This window comes from Nelumbo nucifera, chromosome 2, assembly GCF_055504915.1.
Source record: "Nelumbo nucifera cultivar China Antique chromosome 2, China Antique-T2T, whole genome shotgun sequence".
Lineage (NCBI taxonomy): Eukaryota > Viridiplantae > Streptophyta > Magnoliopsida > Proteales > Nelumbonaceae > Nelumbo > Nelumbo nucifera.
The window spans coordinates 82,356,737-82,375,210 of record NC_142650.1 but is presented as its reverse complement, the minus strand read 5'-3'; the positions used below and the strand labels follow the sequence as shown (position 1 = coordinate 82,375,210).

At 34.4% G+C, this 18,474-nt stretch overlaps 1 protein-coding gene across 8 annotated transcripts in view; it reads left to right on the top strand.

Moving 5' to 3' along the window:
- LOC148802377 (ubiquitin C-terminal hydrolase 12-like) overlaps window positions 1-17,390 on the top strand; it is a 43,147-nt gene extending 25,757 nt beyond the window's left edge. For 3 of the 8 annotated variants that reach the window (XR_016082591.1, XM_088898335.1, XM_088898338.1), the window contains one exon: window positions 2,141-3,996. Coding sequence is in view for 3 of the 8 variants with exons in the window: in XM_088898335.1 (XP_088754461.1) it covers window positions 2,141-2,240 (100 nt within the window). In the remaining 5 variants the exon portion in view is untranslated. Of the gene's footprint in view, window positions 1-154; window positions 327-2,140; window positions 3,997-12,879; window positions 14,168-17,242 lie in introns of those variants that run through there. The other 5 variants (XR_016082588.1, XR_016082590.1, XM_088898336.1 and 2 more) reach the window with 5 other exon arrangements.
- The last annotated feature ends 1,084 nt before the right edge of the window (window positions 17,391-18,474 follow it).

Sequence of the window (18,474 nt, the reverse complement as noted above, 5' to 3'; positions counted from 1 at the left end):
TTGAGTTGTAATGTATATTGGGCCCCATGCCTAGCTTTGGCTCTTGTGTGGGTCCTCTTTGTATTTTTTTTTTATGATTTTAATAAATTTATCTTACCTTTTTCAAAGAAAAAATCAGTACTAGTGAATGTAGATGTCCCCCACTCTTTTGTAGGTGTAGCAAGAGACTCCGAAGTTTATCCATCAAATCAGAGTGGTCTAAGGAAGAAGATGAAGCAGAAATGGGCTGAACACCACTGCCAACAGTGGCCAAATGAGCATCACCTTTCCTCCTTGTCTTCAACATTGGCTTCAAATAAGGATTTAATTTCCAACATCTGTCCTTGGTATGTCTAGGCTTCTTACATTACTCACACTTTAGGCTTTTCATTGACAGTGTGCTTGTTTGTGCTTTACTTGAGTTTAGATGACATAAAGGTTGAGTGCTCAGTCACCAGAGGTTGCATCATTAGTAGCTCTTCTACTCTCCTTCCCCTGCAGCAGGGAGTAGGTAGCTGAAAGAGCGACAATATCTGCACTAAGAATGTGTTGCCTTGTAAAGTTAAACACAGGATTCAATCAACCAGAAAGTCAAATACTCTATTCTCCTTAATATACCTCCGGTACTGCTCATTGTCTATAGGGCCTTTACATTACAAAACCTTCAAGTGTTCTATTTCTTCCCAAAGTGATTGTAGGGAAAAAACACATGGGCACTGATCTCTCCCCTTGACGCATACTACAACTTCTCTTTGAATATGATGCACTCTAGTTGTATTCTTAGTTTGGGAGTAGGTAGCAACAACTCTATCCCAAGTATCTTTGGTAGTGGATAGGAACATATAGATACTGGCAATATGAGGTTGAATTGAGCAAACCAACCATGACATTACCAACAAGTTGTCTTTCTCCCATTTAGCAAACTTTGGATTTTCAGGCTTCAACTTCACTTCCTTGCCTGTAATAAATCCCAACTTACCTCTTCCTGTGATGGTAAGTTAAGTTGATTGAGACCACTCCAGAAAGTTTGTCCCATTGAGTTTCACTATTGTTATCATGCTATTGGAGGTCTCCACATTTCCAAGAAGTGCATTGGAAGTACTTGACACATCCTTGGTCAAAACACGGTTGAAAGCAAAAAATTAAAATTGGCTAGTGGCAAAATAGGAGAGAAAAATCTCCCCAAAATTTTCTAGGGTTTAGAAAAATATGAGGCATCTTCCCATTAATCTAGAAACTTAAAATGAGCCAAGTGAACTAGGTTTCATGCTGAAAAACTCCTTCAATATTATAGAGAAAGGCCCAACGTTGAATCTAGATTTTTAACCAATTTTTGCTGGGCAAACCACAGTATCTTATAGAAGCTTCAAATGACTACAAGAGTCATACAAAAATGTTTCTAAAATCAGTGGTCTCAGCTGGTCTCCCTTGTAGACAGAGTCAGTAAAAAATGTCTGCCCATTACCAAGAGGTGCTCAGATACCAAGTTGATATCTAGGAGCTCTGATACCAAGAAGAAGAGGATTTGTTTGATTGTAGTGTATTGGCTACTATTCACACCCACAGACATAATATTTCTAATCTGAGAACAAATTACAATAGTGCCCTTATTTGGTGGCCTGACTACAAATGAGTTTAAAGATAAAAAAACCGTTACGATGCTATTTATTCTGAACATATTTGATACTTACGCACTCTAGCATCTGAGGGCAGTTACTTTGTGCAAAAGAAATGCCAAAGTTTAGGACCGTATCCAGTCTATCTCTCCCAAGACCCCATATAGCAGGTGCCTGGGACCAACATTGTGTAATGGCCTTCTTTTAGGCATTGTAGCAACAAAATTATCTGACAATGCTTCTATATGTATTGTTAGTTATGCTTTTGCATCACAGATTTCTGTTGCAAAGAGTTGATCTGTGAACATTAATCTGAGGAGCCATATATCTTTTAGTCACTACTTGTCTGTTCATATGAGTATCACTAGTCTGATCATTTTCATTCTTGTTAACGTTATTTGTCATCATCATCTTTGACTATCATTTAATGTGTTAATATGAAGCTAATTCTGTTAAAGAAGATATAAAAAAAAAGCTTATTCTGTTAGAGTTGTGGTCTTTCCTTGATGATTTGGTGATTGTCAACCTAATATAACTGTCAACAGGAGGAGGTTGCAAAGGAGTTTGGTATACCAGTGCAGTTCCAGCGTTTCTGGCTTTGGGCAAAGCGTCAAAACCATACTTATCGCCCCTATTGGCCATTGACACATCAAGAAGAAGCACAATCTGTGAGTACTTTCTGCTGTTATCTCTTCTCTATGTATGATATTCTACTCTTATGTTCTATGAGTTATTATGAAGCAGAAACAAATATGACCTATAACTTGGGGGGGGGGGGTTGAACCAAGTTTAGGCCTGACCCCATGACCTAAACCTTAAATCTAGGCCTAGTACAATCAAAGTCAATGCCCAAGTTTACCAACCGAAGCTTAGTTCAAGCTATAATCCTATCACCACTTTCAGCTTATGTGAGCTTGGTCTGGTCTAGGCAAATTGGTTGGGCTTGAAAACCTTCCTGGAACTTATGTTTTGCATTTTAACTTTTCATTTAGGTTTTATAGTCTTTTATTTTTAATTTTTGGTATTGGGCTTGGGCTTCTATGAGCTAGGTATGACCTAGGGAAATTGGTGGGCATGGTTTTCAAAACTGGACCGAACTGGACAATCAAACTGGAAAAACTAGGAACTAGTCAGGTGACCGGTTCTGTTTTACCCCAGAACCATTATTTCCCCAAAAAGCATTGATTTGGTCAGCAAACCATTGACCCAAGTGGTTGAACCGTCCAATGGTTTGTCTGTTATTTATTTATTTATTTATTTTTTATTTTTTGTCAAAACGGTCCATCCATTCAGTTCGAATGGTCGAACCTTGACTTGGGAATCGGACCCCCGATCGGTTCATTTTCCGGTTCAATTTTAAAAACATTGTTGGTGGGGGTTTGAAAGCCTTCTTGGAACTCATGTTTTGCAAAAGCCTAAGCCGAGCTTGCCCAAGTTGCACCCCTACCATCGTTCTAATAATTTTTAGGTTCCATAAGAAGAGGGAAAGACCATATATATGTAGCCACAGGAACCTATTGTCTTCCACCCTTCAGTGTCATTATTGGACACTCCAGCACACAAGCTCCAGTAGTTTAGTAGCACACCTACACCATTGAGTGGAGACCTTGGATGTGTTTGCTTCCCTGCTCAAGGGAAAGATGAAGAGGAAAAGAACCCCTACTAGATGTTTGACCTTCATCACTGAGGTGTTTCCCCATTTTTTGGACCACCCAACTTACCACCTGCCTGCAATCTAGGGGGTGCAACTTGGACGGGACTTGGGTTAGTAATTTTTTAAATTCTTCAAATCAGGTGTGTGACTTGCAGCCCTATTACAATGTCCCACTTCTTCCACAAAGCAGCCCACTAAACAGCACTTGAAGCATTTTCTTTCCTCCACCATCTTAGAACTAGTGACAATGCACATGGTAACCATGGCCAGATCCTAACTCATTGTTTCAACAAAGGATTATTTAGATGAACCCTGCAACCATTATAGCCTGGCCCACTGTTTTGGGCAACCCTTTGACAACACCGGCTGCCAATTCTAGGCAACCATGGCACAACCATTGAATCCTAAGTCAGGGCTACTGCATCAAATCTGTTGAGATACAAACAAGATACAAGAAGTGAATGCCATGACCTTTGTATCCGTTCAGTGTGAACTGTTGGTTGCTGTTTTTTCTGAATTAGCCATTATCATCTTGAGGATATTAGTAGAAGTGGTTGCAAATATTGTAACTCTAAAAGTGATATTTAAAGTTACAATTTTCTTATATTGGTAAATAGCTTTAAAGTATGTATGGAGCACATGTTTTATTGCTCATATAACTTCTATAGCTCTGTATTTTTAATATTGTTGAGCAAAGCAACTACTACAATCACAGGAGACCATGTAAGGAGAAATTTACATTCTTTATGATGACCTTTTTTCCCCTTTTTCTTGGTAAGCCTTAATTGGCTTGTAGTTTTGGTTGGATTACAAGTTTTCAGCCAGCAATATATTTCCATTAATGCCTTTACCAAAACATATTTCTAGCATTGCTTTTGATCAGTAAAACCGTCTATATTGATGGTATGATTTTTAATCAATGTTTTAGCTTTTGTTATATATACTTTTAATTTTAATTGGTTTGAACATTGTACATACATGGAAAGCAGGTGTAGTAGACTATTCTGTTATCAATTTCTTTACATGTTTATTATATCCCCAATTTGATTAATTTTATATATGTCAAAAGTTCTCAAGGATACAATCTTTTAGTATAAGCCTTTGATAATCTTAGATCCAGGTAAGTTTTGCATGCTTTCAGAGGGGGTGTCATTATATATCTATTATTGATTTATATATCTGTTGATTTTTTCTTTAATTGAATGAGTTTTATGTAAATCTCCTTATGACTATTATTTGGAATTTTAGTTTAGATAAGTGTTTTATAGATACCGAGATTACTTTCTGGGGACGTCATTTAATAGGAAAATAGATACAATTCACAGCTAGGTGATTGTCTGTTTTGCAATCATATATATTTTGTTTTGGTCAATAACCGAGATTTCATTAAATGATTAAAAAAGGAGTACATGGAAGGGGAGCTAAAATATCTTAACTCCCCACAACTGTCACCCAAAATGCAACAACAGTTACAATGAGATTTCATTAAATGATTAAAAAAGGAGTACATGGAAGGGGAGCTAAAATATCTTAACTCCCCACAACTGTCACCCAAAATACAACAACAGTTACAATTGAGCCCAAAAAATAGAATTCCTATTCACCCCTTGTCTAGATAAACCATAAAAGAATTAACACTTTTTTTTATCCACGTGCGTCGAACTTCCATGTCCTTGGTCAATCATTTATATTTCCTTTTTTCATTGCTGTAACTCCAGAGTCTTGAGTTGTCTTAGTAGGAATCTTCTGAACTAAAAAATAATATGAAAGAAAGTAGTTTCTAGAAGAGAGAAGGAAGAGAAAAGGAGAAGAAGAGAAGAAGAGAAGTTGAAAAGAAAAGAGAGCAATAATCTGGCCACCCCCTTCACTTGTTATTTATACTAAAATAATAGAACAATACGAAGACAACTATGCCCTTATAGGGCGGCAAAACATAAAACAACATATATAACACTCAAAAACATAATAAAATTTGGACTCACATAACTACTGTGGTCCCCACCTCCTATCTAACAACTAACATAAAACATCTACTCAGAAAAACATCATAAAACTAATTAATCTTCAACACTCCCCTTCAAGTTGGGAGTAAATGTCACACATTCCCAACTTGCGTAGATCATGTTCAAGCTTGTTCTTTGCCACCCCTTTAGTGAGAACATCAGCCAACTGCAACTCTGAAGAGACATAAGGCAAATAAACTTCTCCGGTTGTTATCCTTTCTCTTATAAAGTGTCTATCAACTTCAATGTGTTTTGTCCTATCATGTTGAATTGGATTGTAGACAATATTGATTGCAGCCTGATTGTCATAGTATAACATCATATGTTCCTCTACTTTCACCCTAATCTCACTCAAAAGAGATCTAGCCCAAATAAGTTCCGATTTATTGTTGCTCTCTAACACTAGGAACATTGAGGACAATGTTCATCTTAAGTGTGGGGGAGTTAGGCTGTGACTATGCACTTCAATCAGCCCAACACTTATATACATGCATTGACAAGCCAAATAGACTGAAAATCCCCTCGAGATTATTGTTGTTTATTAGGTGAATTCAAAGAGGAAATATAATGAGTTGAGGGAGACCACTGTATGTGTTAGTTTTTATTATTGTGAATGATCCAACTGAGCACAATGCATGAAGTTAAGGGAGTTGAATATGACTTTCATCATGACCAGCCCTAACTACCTTCATGTGTATGATGCACTTGATTGATTTATTAATGATCACTCAAGATAGTTCATATCTGAATTGCTAATGCATGAGGTTCAACAATTGAAAAAGGCAAAAGAAAAAAAGAAAAAGAAAAAGGACAAAGTCCAATTGACTCCGCTGTCATGAACTGAATAGTAAAACTAGCGGTTTATGATATGAGTTCAGTCCCAACTCCGCTATTCCGAGCTGAATAGTAAAACTAGCAACTTGGAATACGAGTATTGTTATCTGCCTCAAGCCTGTGACTAATGTGAGATGGAGCATAAAATGCATTCACACCAAAAAAGAAAAGAGAAAAAGAAAAAGAAGAAAGAAGAAAATACCCCGTGTGAGATGGACCATAAAATGCACTCACACCAAAAGAGAAAGAGAAAAAGAAAAAAGAAGAAAATACCCCGTGTGAGATGGACCATAAAATGCACTCACACCAAAAAAAAAAGGGAAAGAAAAGAAAAAAAATTCGGTGACGGCTGAGGTTCAAAGGGACAAAAGTCAGTTGAACATTCAATGAGGTGTAGTGACAGATTTGAGACCTAGCAAAGTGATGGTTAATTTTGGTTGTCAATGAGCTGATTTACATATTGAATGGAAGTGAATGTTGGAACTTGAAGAATCTTATATTCTCCCCTTCCTTGGCTCTTATGTATGTGATAAGAATGGTAATTCTTAGGAATTGATCAGAATACTTACACAAGTTTCTCGATTACTCAATGCATTCTCCTCCTAAAAATTCATCCGGTAAATGGTGAGAATAAGGGGGGATGATCGGTTTATGGCTGATGTCTTTGCTTGAGGGCAAGCAAAAGCTTAAGTGTGGAGGTGTTTGATGTGTGTACAATTTACATATAAATTCTGATGTTATATGCATGGTTTTGGTGCTGATTTGTGTAAAGTTTTACCCCAATTCAGCTTAATTTCAGGAAATTAGCAAGGGAGGCTAGCTTAGAGAAAAGAAAGCACAAAACCAAGAAAAATGAGCTAAATTGGAGGTGATTCAGCCCAGCTGAGAGATCAAATGAGGGCTATTCAGCCCATGAAGCCCATGCTGTACTCTTTGGGAAAACCCAAAGAGAGAACCTAGCCACAGCCTTCCAAGGGAGTTGAGCCCATGTTTGAGGTTATGGTCAGGGTTGAGCCCATGTTTAATAATTTATTCAATTAATCAATTATTTATTAAGAGGTTATGGTTAGGGTTGGGGTTAATCCTGTTCATGGGCTGGGATTTGTCTATCAACAAAACATATTCAAGCCCATGTTTGAGCCCAAACAAACCACTAAGCCTAGATTTGGAGTCGAGCCCAACCAAGAAATTAATAATCTTTATTATTCTCTAATTTCCTCGCCAATTTATTTATATATTTAATTTAGTAGATTAAAAATTTAATTTATTTTACTCAACTGTTTAATTTTATTAACAATTTATTTCCCTCTCTCTCTCTCTCACCCTCCCCAAGTTCAGTTAAGGTTGACAATGGGTTGGATTTGGATCTAGATATCTTGGATATTTATTTATTTTACCAAAACTATGTAAACTATTATCCGTTGATTTTATTTATTTACTTAACTAAATTATTTAATTAATTAATAATTTATTTCACAAACAAATTACTTCTCTTTGTCTCTCCCTTTTAGGGCTATCAACGGGTTAGTTCTGGTGTGAGATAGGGTTTACATGTCTCGCCCTTATTTATTTTACTAAATTAAATCATTCATTTATTTATTTTAAGAAGTTAAATAAATTATTCTCTATAAATCATGAACAAGTAGGTCTAGTGTTGTGTTATAGGTTGTAACTTAGTTTTTTATGAGGTTGAAAGGTCCATCACAGAGGGATGCGACAAGTTGGTACTGGATTTTTTGTAAGGGGTTGCGATAGGTAGAAATGTTGAAGACATCGAGTGTGAGGAGGGAATGATTGTGATGGGTAGAAGTGCCACAGGAGGTTGAGAGAGGTTGCGAAGGATAGAGTAACTTGGTCCTCAAGAGGCAATGGGTTGATGGTTATGGACTAGTCTGGATTTCAGCTAGGGTTTCTAAAATTGTGATTGAGATAGTGGCTAAGGCTTTGTTGGTTTAGTGGGGAGCGATATAAGGTTGGCGCTATGGAGCAACCTCCAGTTAGTGTTGTGATCTCGAATCTGGTTTCTGAGGGAGGTTAAGGGGTGGTCCATTGGGAATTCAAGTGTTCATTGGTGTATTCCCATCCTTTACCGCAACTCCATTTCTTTTTGATTTCCAAAACTTGACCTACTTGTGAAGGGTTCCCTGACAATGTTTTCCTGAAGGTTGCAATGTTTACCTTCATCTCATGGGCACCATCGCCCTATGGAAGACACTCGGCATAAGCGAACTATGCCCGGGTGACAATGCCCCTTATGTGCAATGATAAGAGAGAGGACACATCCTCAGCTGAATATCCCTATCTCCCCAAAACTTTGGTAACTAGGTAATTCTTTTGGTTCTCAATTTTATTTTGATAGGCAAGTACTGTCTTTCTTTTTTTATCGATCGTTTAGAGATTAGTGATTTTAGTCTGAGTTGGTTCCGAATGATGTGCTTTGCTTAAATTTTCTAACTCAGTTATAATACATTTTTTAGTCTTTTTTTCCTAGTTACACTAAGAACAGTTGTTTGTGGTATTTTGCAACAATTTATAGAGGTTTGAGATAGTTTTAGGGACTTGTTAGATGCTTGGATTTCGTGGTTTTTATTCTATTTTCCTTTAGAGCTTTGGTTCAATCGTGCAATCTCTCTCCTATCTCTCTCCCCAGGTGAAGTGCTTGTTATTTTTGCTTTTTGAGTACCAAAACTTAACTCACTTGTGAAGGGGTACCTTTCCCCTATGCCCAGTCCTTGCCAATGTTTCCCTGAAGGGTGCAATGCCTACCTTCATCTCATCATACAAAGGCACCGTCGCTCTATGGAAACTCTGCATTGGCTAACTATTCTTGGGTGATGGTGCCCCTCATGTGCATTGAAAACAGAGAGGACACATGCTCTGCTGATATCCAAAACTCCCCAAAAGACCCCAAAAATGTGTGTATAATAGCAATCACCCAGTAACGGGTCCATACCTTTTTGATGATTATGTGCACCTTTAATCTTATAATGCTGGGCTTTCTGCCAGAATGGCAACCTATATTGTTGGTGATGATGGAATCAGGTAACCAGTTAATGATTTTGGTTTCAATTTTATTTTGATAGGCAAGTACTCTCTTTCTTTGTTTTTCAGTTGTTCTAGAGATTAGTGATTTTAGTCTGAGTTGGTTCAGAATGATGTGCTTTGCCTAAATTTTCTAACTCAGTTATAATACAATTTTTAGTCTTTTTTCCTAGTTACACTAAGAACAATTGTTTGTGGTAGTTTGCAATAATTTATAGAGGTTTAAGATAGTTTTAGGGACTTGTTAAATGCTTGGATTTTGTGGTTTTTATTCTATTTTCCTTTAGAGTTGTGGTTCAATCGTGCAATCTCTCCTCTCTCCCTAGGTGAAGTGCTTGTTATTTTTGCTTTTTGAGTACCAGAACTTAATCCACTTGTGAAGGGGTACCTTTCCCCTATGCTTAGTCCCTGCCAATATTTCACTGAAGGTTGCAATGCCTACCTTCTCATCATACAAGGGCACCATCGCTTTATGGAAGACACTCTGCATTGGCTAACTATGCTTGGCTGATGGTGCCCCACATCCTCTGCTGATACCCCAAACTCCCCAAAATACCCCAAATGTGTATATAACAGTAGTGAGCCAGATGGAATCAGGTAACCAGGTAATGCTTCAATTATTTTAGAGATTAATGATTTTAGTCTGTGCTGGTTCACATTGATGTGCTTTTCCCAAGTCTTTTTTTGTCCTAGTTAGACAAAGAACAGTTGTTGCTTGCATTTTGCAATAATTAATAGAGGTTTGAGATAGTTTAAGGACTTGTTAGGACTGGATTTGGTCCAATCCAATCCAATGAATATTTTGGATCATTTTGGACCAGTCAAATTCAATGTCTGGATGGTCCAATCTGTTCAAATTCGTTTTGATTTAGATTGATTTCAATCCAAACCCGACCCATTTAAGATAGGTTCTAAAACTAAACTTATTAGATGCAAGCACAAAATATTGGCTTAATGCAATCCAATCCAATATAAATTTATTACGAACAAACTATCTAAAAGTATTTTGAATTGGATTGATCCAATCCAATGTTTTGTTGGCCCGTCCAATCCATCAAAATTGATTTTGGATTAAACAGGTCCAATCCAAAACCGGTCCATTGACACCTGATGTAACCATTTTTTGGTCACGTACCATTTTTTGTGAAGTATAAATTTCTTGATAATAGCACCCTCAGTAGTTTAATTCTGTCCCTGGGCAACTTTTTAGCTTTCTAGCTCCCTTTTGAGTTCAAATCAGTATGTCGAATTTTCTCACCGGTGCTTGTCGGGATGTTAGCATGTAAAAGACCCAGAAAATGCATTCTGTCATGAAATTTGTGCCCACATGCTGGTTTTGACAAAGTACTAGAATTTTAATCCATACCAACACCAGCAAAGAGTTGTTTAAAATTCGAAAGTTAACCAACCACATGGTATTACTTGTGCATCTTAGAGGAGTATCTTCTAATTCTCTTTTTATTTGGTTACTTGATTGTTGTTTTAGATTCATGTTTAGAAAGAAACACCAGGGATAGGGGTATTGTGTTACTTTTCTTATCAATATCTGTACCCAATATGTTGTAAGTGTGAATTTTGAAAGTGAGAATCCTTCAAGATTGCTAGAATGTGGTGTATTTTTGTTATAAGGTGTGGGATATCCTGTACCTGTCCCATCCCAATAATAAAATTTTACTTATTTATTTTACTAAACCAAATTATTCATTTATTTGTTTTAATAAATTAAGTAAATTAGATTTCTATTTATTTAATTTACTAAATTATTCAAGTAATTAATAATTTATTTAACTAATAAGTTATTTCTCTCTCTCTCTCTCTCTCCAAGCCTAATATTTAGGGCTATCAATAGGTTAGGTCTCAGTTGGGATTAAACCGGTCCACGGGCTATGCCAGGTTTAAGTTGGTGTTTGCCCTCATATCAGCAAAAAGCCTGGGCTGGCCATCAAGCCTAAACCTTAAGCTTGAGGCCGACCCTTATATAAAGCCCAAAGCATGACTAGGAAATTTTAATTCTTTGTTTCTCTTATTTTATTGCCTAATCATTTATATATTTATATTATTAAGTTAAATAATTTTATTTATTTATTCTTATTAAAAGAATTTGCTAAATATCTAATTATTTGTAATGATGCCATTAATAAACATCTACTATTTTATTAAGTTAAAAAAAATATTTATCTAATTTAGGCTAGGTTCAGGTTGGGCTTTGTCAGGGTCGGGATTTTGTCAAAATTTCAATAGGCCCAACCTGAAGTCTGAGCCCGAAACAGTGTAAACTGTTAACTCAGGACAACCCGACTTGCACCCCTAAAATTTCCCCTCCCCCACTCTCCACCCCAATGGGGTGTCCCTCCTTTAACCATCCATATTTATTCCCCCCAGCCCCCCAAATTCCACCTTAGGTTTTGGCCCCCTCATGAAAATTTCCTAGCTCCACCCCAAATTCCACCTTAGGTTTTGGCCCCCTCATGAAAATTTCCTAGCCCAACCCAACCATTGGCCCTAAATATTGAGTCGAGCCTGGTCAAGGAGATTATTATTCTTGTTGGTGATGTGCTTTGCCTAAATTTAATGCTTTTGATTCTCAATTTTATTTTGATGGGAAAGTACTATCTTTCTTTGTAATCTGAGTTGGTTCAGATTGATGTGCTTTGCCTAAATTTAATAAATCTTTTATAATACCTTTTTAGCTTTTTTTTTCTAATTAGACAAAGAACTATTGTTGGTTGTATTTTGCAATAATTAATAGATGTTTGAGATAGTTTTAGGGACTTGTTAGATGCTTGAATATCATGGCTTTTTTTTCTTTTTTTTTTATTTTCCTTTTGAATTTTGGTTCATTCGTGCAATCCCTCTCTTTCTTCCTCTCCCTGGGCATATTTTGAACTTTCTAGCTCCCTTTTGAGTACAAATCAGTATGTCCAATTTTATCACCGGTGCTTCTTAATTTTCATTGGTCATTTAATTGTTCAGAAGGAAAAGGTTTGCGGTTTGCCAACAGTCATGAATTTTTAGCAATAATGGCCCTGTCCAAAACTTTATTCACATCTCTTTGACAAATCAATGTTGAACACATTACTTTAACTCCTCAAAAAATTACCAATTGAAACAGAAATCTTTTCTATTGGGTTTTTGGATGAGATTGAATGCAATTAGTTATTAATTGTAGATATGCTCAGTTTGGTTGTTAGCCTATAAAAGACCAAGAAAATGCAACATGTCATGAATTTGTGCCCACATGCTGGTTTTGACGAAGTACTAGAATTTTAATCCATACCAACACTAGCAAAGAAACATTTGAAAGTTTACCACATGCTTTGAAATGGATTTATTCTTGTTTAATGTTGTGTGATTATCTTCTTGTCAATATGGGCACTCAATCTGTTGTTGCAAGTGTAAATATCTTCTAATGCTGTTATTATTTGATTACTTTAAATGGATTTATTTCGTTTAAGATTCATCTTTATAATGAAACATCAGGTGTAGTATGCATTGCTTTTCTTGTCTATATGGGTGCCCAATCTCTTGCAAGTGTGAACTTTGATAGCAATTCATATACTTTACCCATATGATCTGCAAGCATCTTTCCAGATTGCAAGAATGTGGTGAATCTTTATTATAAAAATTTGATTCAACAACTTATGGTTGTTTGTACTCACTAGATGATTCCAGCAATTTTTCCTTGTGGAATTATGGTGGACTAATCCAAAATAGTTAACACGAGATACCCTTTCCCATGGCAATAAAATAGGTGGATCTTTCAATTCAGCAGTCTCTCCACCTCTTCAGCTCTTCCAACTCCCAGTTGTTTGTGTTCCTTTTGAATTTGGTAGCCCCAACTACATTATTTTCAATCTGTTCATAGCAGTCCTTGATAAAACAATGCTCCTTGGCAGCCTTTACCAAGAATAACTTTTGATCATTGGCCAATCTCTTTGTCCAAGGACAATTTAAGGGGAAGGGGTCCATCTCCTTTCTAGTTTGATAATATGTGGCTTTATCACCTAGGATTCAAAGAAAAAGTTAGGGAGTGCTGGACAAAGAATAACCCAAGGGTTAACTGGGAGGGTATGAAGTTCCATCTAAAGATAAAACAGTTGAGAACAAAAATGATTTTCTGTACTGGTAGATGTTATTTATGGTGAATATATTGATGGACTTTATTAATGAGTGAGACGCATGGGGTTCTCTCCGATTGCCTTTTGGGGAAAACCTTGCACTTTAAGTCATTGAGACCTGATGCTGGTAAGCTGTTTGGCAAGCTTTTGCGGATATTTAATATTTTTCCTGAATATTCATCATTGCTGAGAGGTTTGAGAGATTAGAAAGGACTCCTATGGAGAGGGAGAGTGCTCCACCTCATGAAAGTGAAATGGAGTTTGTGGGCCTGAAAATCACCATTTAGCATTTGACCATATAGAGCTGAAAGAAAGTAGGAAGGTGTTATGGAGGAAGTTATTATAGATAAATATGAGTTGGTGGTCAATAATGCCTGTAACTTAAGAAATAAATAATAGACACTTCAACACTCCCCTTCAAGTTGGAAAACAAATATCATAGAACTCTAACTTGTTACTATATGTTTTGGTCTATAGCCATCTTTTCTTCTTTATATGTCAATTATTGGCTATTTTAACTTTTTTCTCTTTGTTGTTACTAATTTGCTTTAATACATCTATCTATGTTGTGCTTTTTCTCATTTTTGGACAACCCGTCTTTTATTGCCAGTAGGAATACATTATATTCTCACAATTAGGGGTGTCACAGATTGTTGTTGGAGCCAAGGATTTACAGGTATGGGAAAGATAAAAGGGTTGTGGATTTGTCTTGGCTGGTTGGGTTTGGTTGTTTCTTGTGGCTGTTTTCTTTGGTCAGAAAGCTTGATGTATGAGGTGCTTTTTTATCTTGTTTGGTTGGTGTTTGGTCTGGAGTTGTGATTCGAAGGTTTATTGTTTTTTCCTTTTCTCTTGGCTTACTTTTAGTCACCTTTCTTGCAATCTTCTTTTTTTCTCTTAATAAATTTTATTCCTAAAAAGAAAGAATAGAGAGAGATATGAGAAGAACTAGGGCCGAAAGCAGTAGAGATCGAGAGTCAGTTTGTCTTTCTAACTGCTGCCTCTTTTATTGATTTACTAATAAAATTACAAATTACACCTTTGCTCTTAACTAAGAAAAGAGATAAATTATATAACATAATACCAACTATACCCGCGTTGAAGATAAATAGAAAAGAAATAAATAATAGACACTTTCTCTCTCTCTCTCTCTCTCTATCTCTCCCCCTTTGCGAGTTACATTGGGTTTAGATCTAGATAGGTTGGATATTTATTTATTTTACCAAAAGTTAGTACATTATTATCCATAGATTTTATTTATTTACTTAAATAAATTGTTAAACTAATTAATGATTTAATTTATGAAGAAAGTATTTCTCTTTCTCTCTCACTTTTTAAGACTATCAACGGATTAGTTTTGTGTCGGATAGGCTATACATGTCTTGTCCCAATAATAACTGAAGTTTTATTTATTTATTTTACTAAATTAAATTAATAATTATTTGTTTTAATATTAAATAAATTATTCTCCATAATTTTTTTATTTAATTCAATCCGTGACCAATATTTATGGTTGTCAATGATGTGGGTTTGGATTTGGATAGCTTGGATCAGTCTTGCACCAATCACAAGTGAATATTTATTTATTTTTTGCTAAAGTTAATTATTGATATATCTATTTTACAAAATTAAGTAAATTATTATCCATAGATTTCTATTTACTTCATTTACTAAATTTTTAATTAATGAATTATTTTCCTAACAAATTATTTTTCTCTCATCCCGGAGCCTATTTTTAGGGCAATCAATATGTTTGGTAAGGTGTGTGATAGGCTGTACCTGTCCTGTCCCAATAATAAATGAAATTTTATTAATTTATTTTACTAAAATAAATTAATCATTAATTTTTGTACAAAATTAAGTAAATTGTTATTCATAGATTCCTATTTATTTTATTTATTAAACTATTCAAGTAATTAATAATTCATTTAACTAATAAGTTATTTCTCTCTTTCTCTCTCTCTCTCCACCCCCAACCTAAGCCCAATATTTAGGGTTATCAATAGGATAGGTATCGGTTGGTCGGGCCAAGTTTAGTTTGGCCTCTGCCTTTATATCAACATAACTTATTAAAGCCCAAGTCTAAGCCTAGGCCAACCATCAAACTGAGATTTAGAGCATGCCTGATCATATAAAGCTCGGATTGCGATAAAGAAAGTTTATACTTTATTTCTCTCATTTCCTAGAAATCTCTATTCCATATTTGTTGCTATCTTGTAACTATTTACAATGATGCCATTAATGAAGAGCTAACTATTCTCTCTTATTTTCTTGCCTAATTATTTATATACTTATTTTAAAAAGTTACAAGATTTTGTTGATTTAATTTACAAGATTATTTAATTATTTCCCTCTCTTTATTACTGCTCAGTGTCCAACATTTAAAGGTTGTCAATGGGTGGGATTTGTTCTACGTAGCTTGGATATTTTATTTATTTTATTAAATTAAATTATTCATTTATATATTTTACAAAATTATGTAAATTATTATCCATAGATTTCTATTTATTTAATTTACTAATTTATTCCATTAATTAATAATTTATGAACAGGTTAGGGATTGAGTTGGGATTAAACCTATTCACAGGTAGTGGCATGTTCCGGAAGGGCTTTGTCTTTATATCAATATAATATAATGAAGCCCAACTTCAAGCCAAACCCAACCATCGGGTCTATCTCTTGAGTTGACCCCAATGAGGAAATTGTTATTCTTTAGTACTCTCTCATTTTCTCACCAGTTAATTTATATATCTAATTTAGTAAGTTAAAAATGTAGTTTATTTAATTTTCTAAACGATTTAATTTTATCAACAAATTATTTCACTATATCTCTCCCTCCCCAAGTCTAATATTTTGGGTTATCAATGGGCCAGGCTAGGATTTAGATTGATTGGATATTTATTTATTATTTTACTAAATGAATTGAGTCATTATATATAGATTTTAGTATTTAGTTTAATAAATTAATTAATAATTTATTTTTCTCTCTTGATTGTTATTTTTTGGTTATCAAGTTGTTAGGTCTAGTGTGGTGTAGCATGTATCTGTCCTGTCCTATTATGTATAAACTTTTATTTATTCGATTCAACCCGGCAACAATAATAAATGAATATTTAGTTATTTTATTAAATTCAATTATTGATTTGTTTATTTTACAAAATTAAGTAAGGTATTGTCCATATATTTATATTTATTGAATTTACCAAATTATTCATGTAATTAGTAATTTATTTAACTATGAAGTTATTTCAATCTCTCTCCCTGAGCCAAATATTTAGGGCTCTCAATAGGTTAGGTCTCATTTTGCGATTAAAATTATAAACTACTCGGGCTAGGGTTGGATTGGGATTTGCGTTTATATCAATATAACATATTTATGCCTAAGTCTGAGTCCGGATCGAACTTTGGGCCTAGATTTTGAGCATAAGCCCGACGTTCATATAGAGACCAAAGAATGGTGAGGAAATTATTTGTTTCTCTTTCATTTTGTCACCTAATTATTTATATTGCTATTCTATTAAGTTAAAAAAATTATTTATTGAATTTACTAAATTATTTACTTCATAAACAAATTCTCTCTCTCTCTCTCTCTCTCTCTCTCTCTCTATCTCTCCCCCTTTGCGAGTTACATATTTAGGTAGTCAATGGATTGGGTTTAGATCTAGATAGCTTGGATACTTATTTATTTTACCAAAAGTTAGTAAATTATTATCCATAGATTTTATGTATTTACTTAACTAAATTATTAAACTAATTAATGATTTAATTTATGAACAAAGTATTTCTCTTTCTCTCACCCTTTTTAAGACTATTAACGGATTAGTTCTTGTGTCGGATAGGCTATACATGTTTTGTCCCAATAATAACTGAAATTTTATTTATTTACTTTACTAAATTAAATTATTCATTATTTGTTTTAATAGATTAAATAAATTATTCTCCATAATTTTTTTATTTAATTCAATCCGTGACCAATATTTACGGTTGTCAATGGTGCAGGTTTGGATTTGGATAGCTTGGACCAGTGTTGCACCAATCACAAGTGAATATTTATTTATTTTTTGCTAAAGTTAATTATTGATTTATCTATTTTACAAAATTAAGAAAATTATTATCCATAGATTTCTATTTACTTAATTTACTAAATTCTTAATTAATGAATTATTTTCCTAACAAATTATTTTTCTCTCATCCCGGAGCCTATTTTTAGGGCAATCAATTTATTTGATCAAGTGTGATAGGTTGTACCTGTCCTGTCCCATTAATAAATGAAATTTTATTAATTTATTTTACTAAAGCAAATTAATCATTAATTTTTGTACAAAATTAAGTAAATTGTAATCCATAGATTCGTATTTATTTTATTTATTAAACTATTCAAGTAATTAATAATTCATTTAACTAATAAGTTATTTTTCTCTTTCTCTCTCTCTCCCACCCAACCTGAGCCTAATATTTAGGGTTATCAATAGGATAGGTATCGGTTAGTCGGGCCACGTTTAGTTTGGGCTCTGCCTTTATATCAACATAACTTTTTAAAGCCCAAGTCTAAACCCAGGCCAACCATTAAGCTGAGATTTTGAGCGTGCTTGATTATATAAAGCTCGGATTGCGATAAGGAAATTTTTTTCTTTGTTTCTCTCATTTCCTAGAACTCTCTCTTCCATATTTGTTGTCTATTTGTAACTATTCACAATGATGCCATTAATGAAGAGCTAACTATTTTCTCTTATTTTCTTGCCTAATTATTTGTATATTTATTAAAAGTTAAAAGATTTTGTTGATTTAATTTACTAGATTATTTAATTATTTATGTCTCTTTATTACCGCTCAGTGTCCAACATTTAAATGTTCTCAATGGGCGGGGTTTGTTCTACTTTGCTTGGATGTTTTATTTATTTTATTAAATTAAATTATTCATTTATATATTTTACAAAATTATGTAAATTATTATCCATAGATTTCTATTTATTTAATTTACTAATTTATTCCATTAATTAATAATTTATGAACAGGTTTGGGTCTAAGTTGGGATTAAACCTATTCACAAGTAGTGGTATGTTCGGGAAGGGCTTTGTCTTTATATCAATAGAATATATTGAAGCCCAACCCAACCATCAAGTCTATCTCTTGAGTCGAGCCAAGCAAGGAAATTGTTATTCTTTAGTACTCTCTCATTTCCCCACCAGTTAATTTATATATTTAATTTAGTAAGTTAAAAATTTTATTTA